The sequence below is a fragment of the Geospiza fortis genome, unplaced genomic scaffold (genome assembly GCF_000277835.1).
Source record: "Geospiza fortis unplaced genomic scaffold, GeoFor_1.0 scaffold53, whole genome shotgun sequence".
NCBI classification, from domain to species: domain Eukaryota; kingdom Metazoa; phylum Chordata; class Aves; order Passeriformes; family Thraupidae; genus Geospiza; species Geospiza fortis.
This window is the reverse complement of record NW_005054305.1, coordinates 13,004,962-13,025,882: the sequence shown is the minus strand read 5'-3', so window position 1 is coordinate 13,025,882 and position 20,921 is coordinate 13,004,962. Positions and strand designations below refer to the sequence as shown.

Here is a 20,921-nt window from a genome sequence, read left to right as displayed (position 1 = left end):
TTCACTTTTATTTTAATCTGCCAAAATGAGATGCTAAGGATTTGCATACAGATTTGACTACACAAAAATAGATCTGGAATTAATAACAGTCTCTATATGTTTTAATTTCTTCTAGACTGGAGTACCCTTGCCTCCAGCAGTATTCTTGGCTTTGAAAGTCATCAAGCTGATTTGTCTGCTCTTAGGTTATGATGCCACATGCTGCTACACTGTCCCCTGCAATCAAAGTGCTCGCAGAGATAGATTCCATGCCTTCCCCTAACAAGTATATTTTATAGATTGGCAGTTTTGATCTCCCCTCCCCAGGGGGATAATCTGCATCTTAACAGGTTTCTATAGATACATCTGTCATTAAATATGCCATCTTATATCTGCATCAATTTTCAAACTCTAGTTCCTTCTAACTTTGAAGTGCTATAGCAAAAGTTTAAGATTTTCTGCCAAAATTCAGACTTAACAAGTTTGCAATGTCCTCTTGAACTATTTTTTTAAATATTACAGACAGCTGGGAAAGGGCGAAAGAGCAGCAATATGTCTCTTAAAAATAAGAAAAGGAGGGGGAAAAGAGTTTAAATGGTACTAAAAATAATACATACATTCTCAGAAAAGAAATGGGGTAGTTCTGAGAGAATTTCTTACACTTCTCTGTTGTGTTTTCTATGAGGAAAGGATAGAGAGCCATCATAATGAGAGAAAGTAATTAAAAATACAAACTATGCTATTAAATTTGATGTCAAGCAGTAACAGCTAAGGTGGTAGTAACCCAACAGTTAGAGAAAGAGAAAAAAAAATTCTGTCTGGTTAAATGACAGAAAATTTACAGTTTGGTCAGCATTTGCTGTTTTTATAAACAGAGTGATGATTACACCACTTTACATGAGCAGCTTGCTTTGAGGATTCCATTTCCTGGGAGGCAAGGAGTACCCTCAGGGCAAGACTTTCTTGCTCTTACAGACAGGAGCAAACCCTTCATGGAAAGGCCATCATGCAACCCATGGGCTCACAATGTTTTTACACTGCCACAATAACTATCTCTCACTCCCTTGTAGGCTGTAAGTGTTGCTTTTTAAGCCTTCCAAGACCTGTAAATTCCCAACTCATGCAACAGTGCCCCTCTACATGAGGAAATTGCTCAAGGATTCCAAAACACACCTCGTCCATCCCTTTCCCACACTTGATAAACAGTTTGAATTATTACAGTCCTCCCAAACACTCCACAAACCACATTGAGAAACACCTTCAAGACACACTTCTAAAAAGAGAAGGGTAGGAGGCAGTAGATTCAACGTTTTCCTCAGTGACAATTTATAAACTATACTTATAACGTGGCCTAGCAAGGCCCCCATATGACTTGAGAAACCTGATCCAATCCAAATCCCCAGGAAATATCACAGCTCTCCCCGCAGTCCCCAGGCGCAAGGCTGCGTGCGGGGATCTGAGTTCACTGGGAGATGTGTCAAACTACACACAGGCAAAGAGCTCCCATGTGGGCTCCTTGCAGCAAATCCAGGGAATATATAGAAACCCACCCATGTACCCTAAGGTGCTCTGCTATTTTAAACGAGAAATCTCTCCTGTCTTAGGTGTCTGTGTGTTAAACACAAGATAATCCTTCCTCAACATGCAAAGCAAACCTGCTGCCTCTTAATGCAGCCAGCCCAGGTGCAGTGAGCACAGCTGAGCTGGAGCACATTCTCCCAAGGTAAGGAGTCCCCTGGAAGAGGCCAACAGCAGCTCTGCTTAGCACTCCTTGACTCCAGATGCAATCGAGCCACAAACAAGAGGCGCAGAAGCCCTAGGTTTGTTTAAATCATTAAAGCTGGATGTTTATATTCAGTCTAAGGAGAATCAATGGCATCAAACCAATAATGTCCTATCACTGAAAGGTATGAGATCGTTAATTCAAACACAGTAAAAATGAAGTTTGTATATATATGGAACATATAGAGACTAAGACTGGGCCACTAAGGCTATTTTTAGGCACTTGTTAACCTCCCATTCCCTGTAAATCCTGTGCCAGACACACTATAAAACTTGACTTGGATAGATTCTTGAAACTCCTATTATTCTAGATCTATTTTTCATAAAATAATTTTATAGACTTCTACTGCTGAGAAAAAATTCTTTACTTCACAACAGCACACTGATAGTAAGGCCACACTTTTCATCCCAAATCCCTTGCAAAATCAGAATTCTTCAAGCTATGTTATCACCATCATTTCCTTGGCCAAAATCTCCACCATTAGGGAAAAAAACCCCAACAGTTTAAAAACTAAAATAATGAATCTTGAATCTTGAAAAAAAAAATTATCTCCTATATTAAGTACAAAGCAACTGTAGAGGGATGGCTTGTTTACCCCCTACCCCCAAGCTGAGTTTCTATGTGCACGTCAAGATGTTATTTTAGCTGACACATTTAAGGTCAGACAACTTGGGCCTCTTCAAAACACCAGTGTAACACTTCGTTTTAAACAAGACTTTTCATGTGCTAATCTCTGGAGCACCTAAGGCAAGGGGAAGTGTCATTAGCCCAAGATGCAGGTGCAGGAGCTGGAATGCCTGGCAGAGGTTCCCTGTCCCTCGAGGTCCCCAGGGGCACTAGACCTATACAGGTGGAGGAAGGTTAACATGGATAGAAAAGGAGGTCTCCAGATTTGCATGTGCACTCCACAGAGGATGCTGGGAAATGGGCAGAGTTCAAGTCCTGGCTCTTATGGAAAATATCTCCTCGCTTTTATAGATAGTGATTGCTAGTCATGTTGAACTCCAAAGTGTTCAGTGTACTTAGTTTTTCTTTCACTGAAATACTTCACTTTATGAGCATTGTGGCATACAATTCATTTGTGAAATTGGTCATAGCACCAGATGTTAACTGGGGCCTGGAAGAATCACCTTTCTATAAAATTTCCAAACCATCTGCCCAATGCAATGTCAGTATAGAGAACTTATTTGTTGTGGTTTAACCCCAGTCAGAAACTCAGCCTCACACAGCCAGTCATTTGCTCCCTCAGAATGGGATGGGGAGACAATTGGAAAAGTAAAACTGAGAAAATTTTTGGGTTGGGATAAAGAGAGTTTAAGAGGTAAAGTAAAAGCCACGCACACAAGCAAAGCAAAACATGGAATTAATTCATTGCTTCCTACAAGCAGACACCTGTTCAGCCATCTCCAGGAGAGCGGGGATCCATCAAGCACAATGGTGATGTGGGAAATCAAACATCAGCCCTATGAAGATCCCATTTCTTCCTTCTTCCCCCAGCTTTATCTGCTGAGCATGATCAGGAATAGCCCTTCGGTCAGCAGGGGTCAGCTGTCCTGGCTGGGTCCCCTCTCAAACCCTTGCCCATCCCCAGTCTCTTCACTGGTGGGGTGGGGTGAGAAGTAAAAAACACCTTCACTCTGTAGAAGCACTGCTCAGCAATAACAAAAACATTCCTGTGTTACCAGGACTGTTTCCAGCACAAATCCAATACACTGCCCAGACTAGTTATAACAACTTCTCATGTTTTCTTTTTCTTTAAATAAGAAAATAAAATGAGGACTGTGGGGAAAAAACAATAAATAATGACATAAATATGGAAATATGGAGCTCGAAAAACTCAAGGGCTGAACCCACTTGTGCTGAGCAGAGGGACTGACTAGTTCCAGTATGCAAAAGGCTCCCTCTTTTATTCTGCTTTTGTCAGGCTAAAAACCCCAAAGAGCTGGTGGCAGCTTAGGAGTCCCTCTGTCACCTGAACATGAGCCACCCACCTACTATTTGCCAGTGTGTAAGCTCATAACAGTGGCTTGTTTTGTCCATTTTCCTTTCCTGCTGCCTTTGCCATGATTTTATTATCTATTAGTTTTGAATCCTTGTCATATTTGTCCCAAAGGAGCATGAAAGCAAAGCTTAAAATTAATCCCAATAATAATAGAAATCCCTTAAGTCTAGTTAGCTTTTGATCAGCAAAGCCTTTAAGAGGGCACAGGGCTGCAGGAGAGACACTGAGTAAGTAAATGGTCAGTGTGCAGATCAAGCTTTGATGATGCTCTCCACAAATAGAAGGGCTAGAAACTTCTATTATCCCTATTTAATTTATTCCCTCACTAAAAAACTGGGCACACTTCCATGGTTCCCTTGCCAGCTGGTAGCAGCAGACTGACTTTGAGAGCTCTTTGCTGATGACCTGTATTCCCAGAAAAAGCAGCAGGGATACAGCTCAGAAACATTTCCAACTCAGACTAATTTTTTAATTACTTAATTTTAGGCCACATACTTCAAAATTAGGTTCCCTCCTGCATTACTAATTACTTTTATGCTAACATCTTATATTTAAAGATGAACAGTGGATTTTCCAGCAGTGACTACGATACAATAAAACATCTCTCTGTACTATTCCCCTGCCCCTGAATGTACATGTACCACAAGCTACATTCTGGTCCTAAGCAATTAATTAATAATAGAAAGCTAGCTATAGTTATTACATCTCCATCCACTTTTCTTTCTAAAGTAACTCTATTCAATACACAACCAGGTTTCAGTGTGAGAGGACAAAATTCAGACCAATATCTACTGAAGTGTAGCACAGTAAGTGCACTCTCATACTTCATAAATAACCTGTCATAATTAAGCAACTCAAAACTTTCTAAACATTTTCTCAGAACCTATCAAAATGAAAAGCTATGTCTACCTTATTCCACTGTTGGCAGCATTTTCAAATATAAATGGAACCATACTGATAAAATATATTTTGTTGTTTTGCCCAGTTTTAAAGAATTCATCCAGTAGGCTTCCACTTACCTCTTCCACTGATTCTACAGCTCTATTAGAGGCATATCCCTGTACACAGTATCACACTGCATCATTCTCTAAACAAAAGTGGAATTTAAAACACACAGGCATGCATGCATTTCACCTACATAACTAAGCACATGAATTAATCCTCAGGATAATTTCCCCTTTCCTAGCAAATCTGGAAAGATTAAATTTAATCTTCAACCAGCCCCTTGTTTGACTTAAAAACTGCTATCAAATACTTTCTTGAGTTTTGATTGTTTTGTTTTGTTGTTTAGTTGGGTTTTTTTTTCATGAGATTAAGACAAAAAATATTACTTTTTTCATTTATTGGAGGAAAGATTGCACTGATGGATTTCTAGTGCACATTCAATGATTTTATGTGAAAATGTGTAACACCATTTTTTAAAAGGTCCTACTCTTCATAAATACTGACAAATGTAAACCACAAAACAGGGAAAAAAAACAGCAATCAAGACACAGCAGTAGTAACATCCATGTATTTGAAGTACCCTCTGCATACACACATCCCTCTCTGCTAATAAAATAGGAAAAGTAGTGAATAAACACAATAACGGTCTGAACACACCCAGCTGGTAGCCTAACACAGAAAGCCTGTTCCTGTACTCTGGCTGGGTCCCACCTCAGGATTCACACAGCACAAATTCTACAAGACTCGCTAAATGATTGTCACTAAAGAAAATGACCCAAAGTACCCGCCAGGGATCTTGGTGATGTGCTGTGTTGTGTCCTGCTTTTAATTCCAAAGTCATCATTCATGACTTTAGTGCATATGTATTAAAAGAGATACCTGCTAATTCCCCTGCCAATGCTTGGGAATCCGTTCCCATGAGGCACTTAATCCATAGGGACAGAAAGGTGAATCCACCAGCCTATGTGATACACTTTGAGAAGCACTGAGCAGGCCTAAGAAGCTAACTTAATCTTCCATTCATATTCCTTCCTTTCACCACAGGCATTCCAGCCCATATTAAATTCTCCAGAGGGTATCTACGGTGAAGATGCCAATCACTGAACATTTACCTCAAGGGCTGGCCCCATTTACTCATTAGCTTCCTCAATAAATATTATAACTATATAACCTTCCGTGGCACACTTCTTAGTAAAGGGGGAATATTTTTCTGTCAAATCTTCTGTAGACAGCATTAGATGTATTCCAAAATAACTAACACCCACTATAAGGACTGAGGCAACTAAATTCTCCCACCCCCTACAATGGAACTCAGCTGTAAATGACACGTTCTTTTAGTATTATAGGGTCTATACATTCATCTATCTGTGCCGTAAAGCCATGGTTACATCCAGACAGCCTTGTGCACTTACTATGGACAGAGCCACGGATGATTTCTAAGAAGTCATCTCAGCATGTTTCAATATTCTGAAGAGCAAGTGGGAGCAAATCATACATTTGCCTTCAAGCCCTGGAACAACACAAGCTAACAAGCACTTAATTTTCCATTTCAGCATCAGGAATAAGTGAATCATAGAATATTCTGAGTTGGAAGGGACCCACGAGGATCATCAAAGTCCAACTCCAGGCCCTGCACATGCTCAGGAACGACACCATATGCCTGAAAGCATTGTCCAAATGCTTCCCATACTTTATCAGGGTGATGTTATGTCCCCCTCCCTGGGGAGCCTGTTCCAGTGCCCAATCAACCTGTGGGTGAAGAACCTTTTCCTGATATCCAAAACCTTATCTTGATATCCTAAACCTCCCCTGACACACTTAGGCTATTCCCTCAGGTCCTGTGACTGTCAAAAGCACCAGATCATATTACAATGTCCTTTTTAGTTTGTTTTTAGGAAGCACACAGAATTTATCATGGGAAATTTGTCCAAAAGTGCATTATCATTCCAGTTCACTGTGATTTATGAATGGCAACTGGAGATAGCACACATGGTATCAGCAGCTCTGGAATACCGAGCGTAATGTATAAGATACATTACGCTCCTATACTTCCAATGAGACTTCAGTTCTTTGTCCTCTCTGCAGAGAAAAGTTATCATGACATATAAACCAAAGATTTATTACTTTAATTCAAGACAGTATTTTGTTAGTACCTCAAACTGTGTGAAACGTTTTCTACCTGATATCCAAAGAAGACCATCCACCACATATCCCGCGTGGCATGAGAGCGACCGATCAAAGGACTGTACAAAGGTCCACTTGTTCTTCTTGGGGCAGTAGCGTTCGACCGTGGGCAGCACTTGGCGCAATTCGTTCCTGCCCCCTACGGCATAGAGGTACTCGTCCACAGCTCCCAGCACAAAGTGCTCCCGGCAGTTCTTCATCGGAGCTATCTCCGCCCAGGAGTTGGTGCGGGGGTCGTATCGACAGACAGTCCTCACGGCACACGTGCGCCCCGTGGAGTGCTCCACCTCTCCACCAGCCACAAAAAGGAAGTCTCCCATGACAGCAACGCAGTGGTGGCTCCTCCCCACAGGCATGGGCGCCAGCTCGCTCCAGTTAGCGATCCCCGCGATGTGGACGTTCTCCTGGTCCACCGGGTTGAAGTATCGCAATTCCTTCACTTTACAGACTTCTCGTTTTTTCCCACCAATGATATAAAGAGTGTCTGACTGGAAGCGGGGTTTTGTCCTTGCAGTTTGCCAAACGGGCTGTGCATAGACACTCTGGTGGTACGCCAAGGCCTCGTTAATGAGCGCGGTCGCAGTTTCACTGGCTTGGACGAGAGGATGAGTGAGAGCTACAGTGTGCAGTGTATCCACATCCATTAGGCCAAAGCGGACGTACTGGAGAAGTTCATCCAGATACTGGTAGCGGCAGTTGTGTTCCAACCACCTCACAGCCAGCTAAAAGTAGGGGGAAGGAAGGGAAAAACAAGACACACGTTATTTGCACACTATTCTGTCAAAACGTGGTCTTCTGAAATTTGCTTGCATTCCAAGAGCAGATATATATACTTGCCTCAGTCGTGGTATCTATGCATCTAAAAAGCAGCTGTGAAAGCCTGTTAGTCCACATAAAAAGATACAGTGTATATACAAAAGCATTGTACTGCACCAGCTCCCCAAAACAATTTCCACAGCAGTGTCAGCTGCTATGCAATACTCTCATTGTGCAATCTGTTGGTGCTGCTGGAGACCATATTATCCCTGAGTCAAGCTGCTGGAAAAATAATATTAACACAGGGGCTATAGGATCACTGGACACTAGAAAGAAGACTCATGTCAGAAGACTACAAAGAAAAGCCTTTTCTACCCTCCCTATTTCATCCTATTTATGACACAATATTGAAGAAATGTAACACATTACATACTGAATCCTTTAATATATTTTTTTCTTCTTCATTTATTTTATTTATAAAGTGGAGAAAGGTGTAAGGGGACAAAAAAGTTAAGTCAGAGAAGAGAGAAGCACAGAAGAGGCCCTGCTAGTTTGGGACAGGCAGAAAGCAACAATTCAGCAATTGCAGCTAGTATCAACATTCAAAATTAAACATAGCATTCAAATCACATAAAGCTTATTGAATCCAACTGGTCCTAAAAAGAGGCTAAGAATGGCCTAAACCATTTCAGGACTTGCTGTGTAAGTTATTTTTGAAAACGTCCAGTAATGAAGATACCAAAACTTCCTCAAGAAAATTATTCCCATGCTCTGATATCCTTCCAGACAGATTTTCCTCTTACATACGCAGACGCTTTAAACCCTTAAACTCACCACTCCATTTTCCACCTTTGAGTTTATATTCCAGAGCAACCTTTCAAAACTATTCATTCATAGAGGATGAAAGGTATTTTGTTACCTTTTTTTTCTTCTCCACCTCAGATGCATTTTAATATTGGTGTGAGTTTCGTCTTCAGTGAACAAAAAAAGTATTTCAATGCACCATAGGTCATATTTTCTAAATCTCTGCTGCTTGGCTCACAGTTCTCTGTTACTGAAATCTTTAATGTTTGCTGTTGAAAACTGGACATAAACTTCCTCTTAAGGCTGTAGTAGTAGTGAATAGGTTGGCAGAATCTCTTTGAATTAACAATCTATGCCATTCTTGCCTGTACATCACCACATAAGACTGTCAGGGCACTGTGATGTTGCTGATCCATATTTAAGCTTATGCCTGAGTACTGTTGTCACCTCTTTCTCTTTTTTTTTTTTTTTTTTTTTCTTTTTTGTGGTTGGTTGGTTGGTTTGTTTGTTTAGGATTTTTTTCTGTAGAACTTCCACAGAATTCATGCTTTCTCTGCCATTACCCAAATCTCTACTATAACTTTGGGTCACTGCTCCAGTCAAGATCATTCTCAAACCAAGTTGTATTTTCAAAAGTGCTAGAAAACCATTTCACCTTCTGACTTTCTGGAAACATAAATCCCTTATTACTCTTTCATACAAGTTATTATCAAAGACATTGACCAGTTCTAAATAAGGACCAACTCTACTTGATACTTTAACAGAACTCGTGGAGCGGGCATTTCTAACAAGCTGAGCGATAAAAAAATTTTCAGCTAAATCTTACGGCCCTGTACTGTTGTTGGGAATGTCACATAAAAAAGCTGAAAATAAAGGCTGCTCTAATTCATGGCTTTCATATATGATGCATTAATTTTTTTACTGTTTTTTTATTCTGTCAGAGAGGGAAGATGAAAAACCAAAACCACCTTTTTGCTAAGATTAATTTGAAACACTTTTTCCTCACTGTGAACCCCTGTGAAACAAAGAATCAATGAAGGGCATCAAAAATGCAACAGCAGTTCAGTCAGTTAAATGCTGTATTGAGTTTCAAATACATGCATTAGCTATATGTAATTTGATTTGCTAGTAAAAAAGACAATAATTAAATGCATTTGAAAATGTTTTTGGACTTGAAATCATTGAGCTTTATAGTCAGGTGTTCTAAATCCACCAAACCTATGTGTCAGGTGTCTCCTACTGAGTTGTATCAGGCAACTTCCTATTCCATGTCTTTAGCCACGTGAATGATTCCTGAAAGGCACTTAGCTGTCATCATTCAGTCACTTGAAATTGAGGAGAAATTCAGGCTATCTTCAGCATACATCAACTAAATGATATGTGGGTTACTATATTAAGATAGAAGAATTTACAAAAACTGAGTTCTTCTCTGTCAGCCCTTGCATCCAACAGACTGGTTACTTTTGGAACTATAAGTTCATGACTTTGCTCACATCTAAAATGGCATCACAGAGGTATCACTTGGGCTGCAATGACAGACATTACAGACTCTGTAAAAGACAGGCAGTAATGTAAACCGGGACTTGGTAACCACAAGCCTTTTAGAGGAAGTTTAATATTAATGCCTTATTAATATCTTAGGACTTCATCCATCTGCTTTTGTTTTATTGTCCTGCCTTTGGTCCCCCAATAAATACTGTACAAACACACGAGCAACACCACATACTAACTAACACCACATACATAACTTCAAAGAAATGGTACCTGCATTCATTTCTGGATATTGGATGTGTGATGATCTGCACAGAAGGCATGGACATCTCTGCTACAATACATTTTCTCTGCTGTGGGAAGTTGGGCATATGCAACTTGGTTCATACTGTTATGTCTCTACCGAGAAGAATCCTGGAATTGTAAAAAACTGTTCCACTGAAATGAAATGCTTAACTTGTCCCTAAACCACTGCAGCAATGGTTGTAAAGTGATACAAAGATTCTGCTGGCACTCCTATGAGATGTACAATCTATTCTGAGTGTTGAACCTAAACCTTCTGTATCCATTCCATACTATGTTATCCCCACTCATCAGTCCTGCATCTTTTGTTATGAAAACCTTTGAACCTTTCCAAATTAAGTTTATTGCAGCCTGCTTGGAATTCTCTATGTGTTGCACCCCAAGGTATCTTTGGAAGGGCTACTTCCCCCCTTTCCCCTCTGACAAGCAGCTGCAGCAGCAATGGGGAGGGCAGCGTGAATCCCAGGCTGTCTCTTGTGTAGGGTGCTACTGGCTCTTACCAGACTCCATGTCTGAGGTCAGCTTGCTGTGGAAGACTTCATTTTATTGTATGAGTTTAGAAAGCAGGGCTAAGAACTCTGCACACCACCTGGATGTTCTGTAGGCATTTGACAGAATGCAGAGAAGCTTCACTGAGTCTTAGGGAAGCAACAGAGGTCTGTGAACCACAAGGTGTTTAGAAGCTCCTGTCCAAATCAACTCATGCTAGTTTTTGAACACAATCTGACCACAGTGCCCTATGTGACCCACACCTAATCTGTGACACTCCAAGGCAGAAAAATGGCCTTAAGAGATAAATGCTATATCGTTTTTATCACCTTGTCTTGCTATTTGTGGCAATTACCGTTTTAAAATTCATTTTGGGTCACTACTTAAAAATAAATGCTAGGAATTTAACCTACAAATGTAGGTATCTATATCTATATTTAGAGAATACAGGACAAACTCCTAAAATGCGACACAAGGCTATGGAACAAGTCACCTGGTTTCAGGAACACTAACCAACTGAGCCTTAGACCTCTACACTGGTTTTGCAGAACATTGTTACCATGTTCTCTAGCAGAACGTGATGTCTCATTCTACGGAAGCATGGAAGAAAACTGGGTGTGAGTGAACAGTCTAGCAGCTATTGGAGGGCTGAAAAAGTTCAAAAGAAAGAAAACTGAATTCCCAAACACATCTTTCACTTGTAGCAGAAGTAGTCACTGGTGGACTGTAACACAGTTCTAACTTTCCTTCAGTGCAAAGGAGGCAAACATAACTCTCATCAATACATGGCAGACACAAACTTCCATGTACGAGACCAGCACACATCTGTACATTTATCAACACAATTTCTAACACCTTTACTCAGGTTTTGTTTAATCTAGACCCAAAAACTTGGTGCCTACATAAAAACTCCAGAATTCACCCCACCTATACACTGATTATTGTGCCTATGTTTATGCCTCTCTGGCAGCAACAATTAGCAACTATAATCAGCATTGACAAAATAAACTCAAAGCCATTACAGGCTTTATGATGCTGCAAGAAAAGGCATTCTTTAAGGCTTCTCTAAGGAAATACCAATAGCACTTGAAATTACAACTGTGCTTAAAATGCTAACAAGCAAGCAAACAAAAAAACCCCAACAACAACAAAAAAGACGATTCACAATTTTGAGGTTTAAAATATTTGTATCAGTACTAAATAATTTACAAAAATAAGGAAAGACTCCTACCGCCATATAGGCAAATTCTGTTTAAACTGCTAGAAGCTTTTTTCTATTAATTTTAATGTATGAGTGTGTGAGTAAAGGAAGCTACAGCCTAGTGCCTATATCAACTTTAATAAATAATATATTTTGCCATATTCATCTTCTAAACTAAGTAAATGACAAAAGTAGACCCTCAGAAGGGCAGGATTTTCAAACCAGAATAACTCCCTTATTCTAACGCCCTAACCCAAAGGATTTTTCTTCTCCAAGGTTACATTATATGATTTAGCAATGGAGTGCATTCTCAAAACAGCAGAAAAGAGATGGAAAAATATGTTGTGGCACAGTTGGAGCACACATCAAAGTACATCTGCATGTTGGATAGCGAGTTCGTTGTTTTTCCAACACCTGCTTCTGCTTCCAGCACAGTGCTTGAACAGTCCAAGTCACACAGGCCTGCAGCACAGTCCTTCCCTCCCTGCTGCTAATGGTGAACACACCACATATATCCCACAGCCACAGAGGCCACAGAAGTACAGGAAGTTAAAGCTGAACTAGGAATTTCTCTCCTGTTGAAGATAATCCTGCAAGAAGTGGCTACCTGGTCCTTTGGGCTGCCAGCTATCCCAGGGAGCAAGAGAGCCCATCGCGCCTGCGCCTCGCCTGCTCAGCATCCCCTGCAGTCCCTCTCAAGCCACTCTGCTGGGAAAGGTGCCAGACCTGCACTTGACACCACACCAAGTCCTCTAATCAGAAAAGCCAAGCCACTTCATGAGTGCAAAAAGCCTGACATACTCGTATTTATTGGACTCAGGTTCACTTAGAAACTAATCTAAGTCACAAAGCCAACGTCAGGGAAAGTTTCCGTTGACAGAGTTCCAAGAAAGAAAAAACTTACCTAAACCTGGGCTCTGTGAGGAGCCACAGGAACTCTATTAAAGTCATCTTGGCCTGCTCTTTAGTTGATGTATTCACGTTGTAGCCCAATGGACTGCAAATATGCTACTTTATATCATCCAAGGCGTCTAGCAAATGAGATAAAGTCAAAAAGTGACAGCAGTGGAAAAACAAGGGGGTTGGAGCGTTGGGTTTTTTTGTGTTTTGCTTGTTTTAGCAACAACAAATAGAAGAAAACAAATTTTCCAAGGTTTTAAAACAATTCACACTGTCTCATTAAATAAAATGGAAATCCTAATTATAATAACCTAGTGAACGTTCTCATTTTAGGAGAAAACAAAATTTTAAATATGGAAACAAAAGTGGAAATATGCATTTTCCTGGACTGAGATCAGGTATGTGCAATACAAATGACTCAATTTGTGTGTGACAATCTGACGATGATATTAAATCAGGGGAAGAGAAAGAACTATAAATCTCACCTGAACAGTTCTTCTGTTCCTTAACAGAAGCAAAAGGTTTTGGCCAAAAAAAAAAAACCCAAATGAATACCTTTGTATCCTTAGCATATTGGACAGTGCTGATTCTATTGATTTTTGAAGCCAAGAAGAGCCATGAAAGCAACACAGTTGATGCAGTAATCACCTTAAAGAACCACCAAGTGAACTTCAAAAAGCAAAACTTGGACTTTACTAGTTGGGTGTTTGAAACACAAGGAATATATATTTTGGCTGTAAACTCACACATAATTTTGCCTTTTATTAGATTTTATCTAACTCCGCAAGTCTGAGGTGCTCCAGACTGAGATCTCCTGTCTCAAAGCCACATTTCAGTTGGCAATTGTCAGCAACACTCTGACTCTTCAAATTTCAAGTAGAGGAGCAGAATCTATGAACAGACCAGGACATTTACCAAAGGTCTGAACAAAGTCCATGGAGGGCTATGGAGAAACTTTCAGCTAATCTAAAATGAACAGGGGTTTCCAAAGGGCCTGAATTTGGATCTCTAAAGGGTCTTTGTCATCCTCTCTCTGTCTCTAGAGGCTACAAGACAAAATCGAGGGGGTTTAGGATATTCATTGAAGCATTTTAAGCATGATGAACTAAATTTGTCTGTATCATTCATTTAGGATGAAAAATGTAAGAATTGTTGCTGAGTTAAAAAGTCCCACCACACAACAAAACACACGCACACAATTTTTCAAAGCCATGAGTTACACAGGAATATTTTTAGAAGTTAGTAACTATGCAGGCATAGCCTCTAGACTCCTGCAATTTTATCAGTCAGGTACTATCTTACATAGTTGTGGACAGCAAGAAAAATAAGTGTCTTGAGCCTAGATGCAAGACAGCCTTAAAGATAGAAATCTTTTTCTTCTTTTTATTTTGAATTTAAAATGTGCATAAAAATAAGACTCTAATGAGCTGCATGTGGAACAATCAAAATTATGAGGTATTTGCATTTCTTTTGCACCTTGAGCCAAACAACTACAAAATCATGCATATGATTCTCTCAATCTGAACACAGTAAATATTAATAATCTATGAATCAGCAATGAAATGCCTTTTGCCCTGAACCCTGAAGAGAGACTTTCTAACGCAAAAAGTTGCAGTGCAGTGACTGAGACCACATTTACAAGGCACTGAGCTAAGGCATATGCATGCAGCCTGTGAAAATAAAGCTGTGCCATCCCCCAGCCTCTTAACACAGAGACATTTTTAAATTACCTGTTTGTCAGTTTTACAAACGTGTGTCTACGTAAGCAGCTCCCTGTGTGGTGCTGTGTTAGCAAGCAGGCGTGCTTCCATTTGCACATTTGGATTCTACAATCAGAATTAAAACATTTGCTCTGTTTAGGGCGAGCTGATAAACAGGGATTTTAAATTTTACCTTTTTTTTTTTTAATGTGAAAAATGAAAGAAAAACGTTCCTCTAGATGTATTATGCCTTTGGGCTCCGTGTGAGGGAAGCGAAAAAAGACAGAGAAAGCTACTGTGAAGGTCACAGAGTGAAAGAACTTCCTCAGGGCACAGAATAAATTAAATCCCAAGGAAAAAATAAAATGTGATTTCCAGAGTGTGAGGCACAAACTCAAAATGACAATGATTGACAGCCAAACTATATCCGTGCAATATCGAAGACTGCACGTTCTCATTTACCTCAGTGTAGCCAGCAAGCGCCCATTAAACATCCGTCTGATGCCCAAATTAACCTTCTTGGCAAACTGAAAGAGGCACAAACTATCATAATCAACCTTTCATTATCACAGCAGCCTCTAGTTAAAGGGTCAGAATAATTGTGCCATCAGAGCCCTGATTGTTTTCAATCAACAGACGACTGGAGTGACAGCTCAGTGATGGAGTAGTTTGATGAAACCGCACCAGGCCTAATCAGAGCAGATGAAAGGAAGGCATGATTGGTGCAAATGAACAGTCGTGCCTCTCTTTTTCATTTACAATCCGAAATTACTCTTGAATTTACAGGGTTTTTTCTCCCTTATGAGTACCTCTGAAAGAATGTTTGACTTATTATGGGTTCTGACAGTGCAGAGTTATAAAACACAGGTAGGGTTTTCAGCCCAGGCTTTAAGTGGGTATTCAGCATAATTTTAACAAATTCATTCTTGAAAAGCACAAAATGACTAAAGACTTCCAATGACCTAACCTTTCAGTGCTGTTTGATTAGCAGAACAATTTATCACAGTTCACATTCTTCATGATAAGAGAAGATTTAAAAAAGATGGGCAGGGATCATTTTCAAATGTTTTCTCTTAGCCAATATATTTATTGTATTATTGCTCTCCTGTTTTCTCTCTCACACACACACAAAAGAAAAATATAAATGAAAGAACACTGCATTAATAACCCTTTTCCTCTTTGAATGAATAATAGAATCCAAGCAAGGGTTTGTTTGCAGATGAAAGCAGAGACCAATTATCATGCCACTGACAGCATCAATATTTAGTTTTCTGGTGGGTTGCGTTGTTCATTCCCACATTTTAAAGGATGGGAAATTAATCAATCCCATGAGGTGTTTCTTACCTTACTTATCAGCACTGATTCAGTGTCTCGTAAGTGAACAGGGAGAAAAAAAAAAAAAGAAGGAAAAAATGTAGGGGCTGCTTACAGAAAATTTGAAAAGAATGAAAGATTCAAGTGTCCTGCACCTCCTCTGCTGGATTCACTTCCTCTCCCAGACTCACCCTGCTCCATCCATAGAGCTTCCCCTTCTCACAAGGCTGCTGCAAGGAAGGTGAGGTAAATAAAAATAATCTAATTGAATTGTACCTCTGAAAGAAGCAAGTATTTCAAGTAGTGAGGGGTAAATCTTTTGTTCTGTGGTCTTGGTCATCATCAGATGTTTTCTAGTTTGTTACGTATTCATATCAGTGTTCACGTCAGCACACCAAAGCACGAAACAAACAGCCTAGGAGCAAAGATTATGATTTGTCTGAAAGATGAGTGGATAGAGAAGTTTTGATTGAAACATCAAAGACTTTTAAGAAATTTAATGTTCTGTATCTCTTCTTACACTACAGAAGAGAAGTTTTACTTCCTTGAACGTTTGGGACTGTAGGCAGAACATTCACCTAAGTGGAAGTGCCCTCAGCAAAAGAAGCCGTGAGCAGGCTTGCACATCCTTACTGGCACACAGGGTGCTATTTACAATTATTGAAGTCTATACTTTTCCAAGTATAAAGACATTGTTTATGAAATACATACATAGAACTCTTGGGAATAAAACCAAAACATTCCTCACAAACCAGTGAAAAAGGGAAGTAAGAGTTTGGAAAGCTGCCAACATGTGTTTTGTTGGATGCAGCAGAAAGAAGACTCCAAAGCAAACATTTCTCTACATAAAGAGAGGTGTCTTTGATTCACATTGCCCCACCACAAGGGACCACTGCACACAATCTAAGATCCTGTCATCTGCAATTTGTCCCCAACTCCTACCCAGCCAAGTCTGCACTACTGCTAGAACTCTGCTTCAGCAGTGGCACTGGCATTGTGTACAGGGTGCCCCTGAAGTCTGCTCCCAAACTGAAGACTGAGATCACAGCTGGCAGGAAAGAAAAAACATGCATCTTTCCAGACCCATATATTATCACTGTGATGCAGTCAGACTCTCAGCTTCACAAATGGACAGGGCTTGGAGGACTGAGGGATTGGCTTAGGCAATAAAGAGGGAAGCCAAATATAAATGAATTGACTTCAGGAAATACACAGCCCCAAAGGAAGATTAAAGAACACCAAGGTTCATTGTCTCTGGAGAGTGAAAGCACTTGTTAGAGTATGTCCTCCTGACCTCTGATCAGGCTCCACAGAAGCTGCAGTGGATTTGTCCAGAGTACTACACAGGGAACTGTTGGCCTAAATAAGAAATGCTCTATCTCTTGGCTGGTTTGCTGGTTTGGGACTTATGTGATGTCATGGTGACAACTTCCTGCAACTTCCAGAACATGAGCCCTGCAGTCTGTAAGCCGCTTTGCAAGAAGCAGAAATTTGATTTTGATCTTTCAGCTGAAAAACACTGCAGCAAGCAGAGTTATTGGTCAAAGTCTCTAGCACCAAAGATTATGCATTTCATGATAAGCTGTAATTAAAGCAGAGACAGATAATGCAGGTGTATTAAAAACACACATTTATAAAACATTCACAGCATTAAAGCGAATCACAATGTATTAAAAATACTTCTCAATTTTTCTCAAGTGATAAAAATAACTGCTGATAATATCTACCTCCTTAAAGCATTTAAGCAGTAAAGTATCCATCACCAATTGTTGCTGGACAGAAATGTTGTCCTGCACAGTGTTTCAATAGGTGCAAGGAGGATAACACAACATACAACATCTTTGGCAGATTTCCTACTCATAATCAAACAGCTTCAGGAGTAACAACTTTAACACCTGTATTTCTGTCTCAGAAATTTTTAATAATTGTTTCTGCCCAGCATCCTTGTGAGATAGAGAGGAATTCTTTATCAAAAGACAAACTCTCCATCAACCCAGTACAGTCCCTTGCATTGTCAGTTCAGTGCTTTACTGCAAGCTTCCTTCGCCCCTAGTGCTACATAATTATAGTGGCCTTTTCAAAAGGGACATTGTTTTACAAAAAAGTTTTGAGAGAAAGACAATGCTAATTTCATCTTTTTATGTATGTGTTTCCTATGAAACACATAAAAAATTGCCAGTTTTGTAATAAAAGTAAATAATAGAATTTATGCATTCAGAATTGTATTCACTTCTTTTGCACACTTTCTCCATTTCTTATATTTACTGGTCATGAGAGTAAAAAGTTTACCTAGAAGACATCAATTAAATTCAATAAAGATATTCCATCTTTTTAGACTTACAATAAAATAACTCTGATAGCAAATCAGCTTTACAAAAGGCTAGCTGAACTACATTAATATATAACATTATATATGGTAAGTAATCCTATTAAAGCAATGAGTTTCTATAATAGAAAAACTGTTCTCATCTACTGGAGTCAAACTGGAGTAAGGTATAGACAGAAGGTAAACTCTCAGCTGTTGCAAATTATCACAGCTCATGAAAGCTTTCCATTTTACACCTTCTGGGGAATCTGAACTTCAAAATTATACAGAACATTCCTTCTAAGTATCTAAAAGCAAATTATAAGTAAAATTCAGGTTTCCCCAAGAGAAGTTTACATTTCAACCACTTTCTCAAAATGGGAACTAAGAGAAAAATTAGGTGTCTTAATCAAAATCTGTTCCCTCAGTCTGTCCAACTGAGTCTCTTTATTCCACTACCAAAAATCCAGTGGAAACTTTGGTGCTCATGCAACAGAACAAAGTCTGGTGATACGCAGGTATCTGAAAGTGGGGACAAAACAATTCCCAAAGTATCATCTGCAAAAAATACTTGAGATATTTTTGCAGCTGAAAAGTGCAAGGCAATACAGGCAATAAACACTGCATCCTTTCTTAGCCTTGGAGCAGCAAAGACAAAACTGTCCCACAGTGTGCTTCAAGAGAAGTCTACTCTTGTGTGATCAGGTCCTCAAACCACAGAGGAGTTTCCTCTACAGTCACTTGGAGCTTCTCTACCAAGGCAGATTTACAAATGTGCTTCTCACACCCAGCTGGTTCTTCCACTGTGATAGAAGGGGCAAGCAAGGCCCTGTGCAACCCCTCTCAGTGACACTCCACATGTTCAAGAATGTGTTTAAAAGCTGTATGGGCTTGTGTGCAGCTCCTATTGCAACAGACTTCAGAGCCACCCCACCACTCACAGCCACTGTTTTCTGTGCACTGCAATGGCTGTCACACCTGGGAGTCTACACACATAAAATAAATGAGCTGGGAATGATCACATGGGAAAGGCTCTGCTTACTCTTGTAATCAAGGCAAATTTTGTTTTAACAAGATCATCAAAAAAGAGTGTGGAGGGTGACAATGCAAAGCCAACGAAACCAGAGCTAAGCAAAGTAATAAAACCAAATCCAAAATATGGCATCCAGAGACTCAATCTTGCTTTTTCCTTTGAAACAAATCAAGCCACAGCGTTAAAAATGACAAGGAAATCAATTTCCTCACCATAAACATGTTGCATCTAGGTAAAACCTTACAAAAGCAAGACCTGGTAAAACCATGGCTTAGGCCTGTTACTTTGGCTAAACAGAAAAGGGAAAGGGACTCAGCTGAATTAGAGGTAGAAAAACAAGTTCTGTAACCATTGTGAGTTCACATCATGGTGCATGGTGCTTGCTGGAATTGTGCTTGTTATGATTTAAAACTATGTAGCTGATAAAGGCCAAACTGTTCAAAAAGGCCAGGTTTTTGCAATAAAGCAGCTCTCCTTTGCACTGCCTGGGGACTCTGTGTCACTCTGCATGGTCACATCAACATTCCTAAAATGTAGCTTCACAGGTCCACAAAACCTGCCTTTCTTTAACAACTGGATAAAATGGCAAGAAGCTCTGGGGTAAAAACTTCTTGCTGCCCCTTTTCAAACGCATCAAAAAATGCTCAAGTTTGGATCCTCCATCATTTGTTGTGATGGTAGAACCAACATTGCTAGGTGCTTTATATCTGATAAGTTTTGTGAAGCTGTAAAGAACAGAAGCTCATCTCTTCATAAACACAGCTGTTTAACTAGGGCTCTTAACTGTGATTTGATCTCAGTTTAAGGAGATTAGGGTTTATGATAGCATTTGTCTTTTCTGAAACAGGGTAAAGACAGAGAATATGGGAGGTTGAAAAGGACCTACCTCCAGCAGACATAATTTCAAAATCTAGAATTGCTCATTTTTACTTTTAGAGAAAACACTCAGGTTGACATCAAATGCATTGGAACTTTACATAGCCACATTTAGCACTAAAACAAGTTGCTGGTACATAATTAATAAGTGGAAAAGACAATTTTTACAATCTGATACACACTGTTTTTATTGCTATTCCTCTCTTGCTATTTTTCCCTCTGAAATATATTTTAGAAGTGTAGCAGCTCACTCCAGAGACAAGAATATACAAGCTTTCATCAGTAAAAAATTGTTAGAAAATGAAATAGGCACAAAATTGACAAAATTCTATAAAAATGCAATTCAGCTCTGTGAAAATTAGTCTAAATGGTTCTCGAATGTAAAAGGATTCCTATTCCTTTCTTCCCTATTGTTAGGCTATAATTTTCTAGGGATTTAATAGGCAAATCCAACAAATCACAAAAAAATGTATCATTTTCTATAATAATCTTTATAACAGCTATACAGGACTTGTATGTCATCAATATCTTTGGTCACACACAAAAAAGTACTTCAAAGTACACGCTCTCCTTAGCTGGTTTATAAATATACATGTGTTCCACACACCGTGTTACTGCAAAACCTCTGAGGTCAAATTTTCCAACCAAAATCACAGAACAGTTTGGGTTGGAAGAGACCTTAAAGATCACCTAGTTCCAACCCCCTGTCATGGACAGTGTCCATTAGACCAGGATGCTCAAAGCTGCATCCAACCTCATCTTGAACACTGCCAGGGATGGGGCATCCACATCTTCTCTGCCAGTGCCTCACCTTGCTCACAATAAAGAATTTCTTCTGTATCTCTGATTCAAACCT

General features: G+C 39.6%; 1 protein-coding gene across 2 annotated transcripts in view; it reads right to left on the bottom strand.

The window, feature by feature from the left end:
- Positions 1-20,921, bottom strand: part of KLHL32 (kelch like family member 32) — a 94,596-nt gene that overhangs the window by 10,382 nt on the left and 63,293 nt on the right. For both annotated transcript variants that reach the window (XM_005418337.2, XM_031066536.1), the window contains exon 6: positions 6,889-7,615. In XM_005418337.2, coding sequence (XP_005418394.1) covers positions 6,889-7,615 — 727 coding nt within the window. The remainder of the gene's footprint in view (positions 1-6,888; positions 7,616-20,921) is intronic.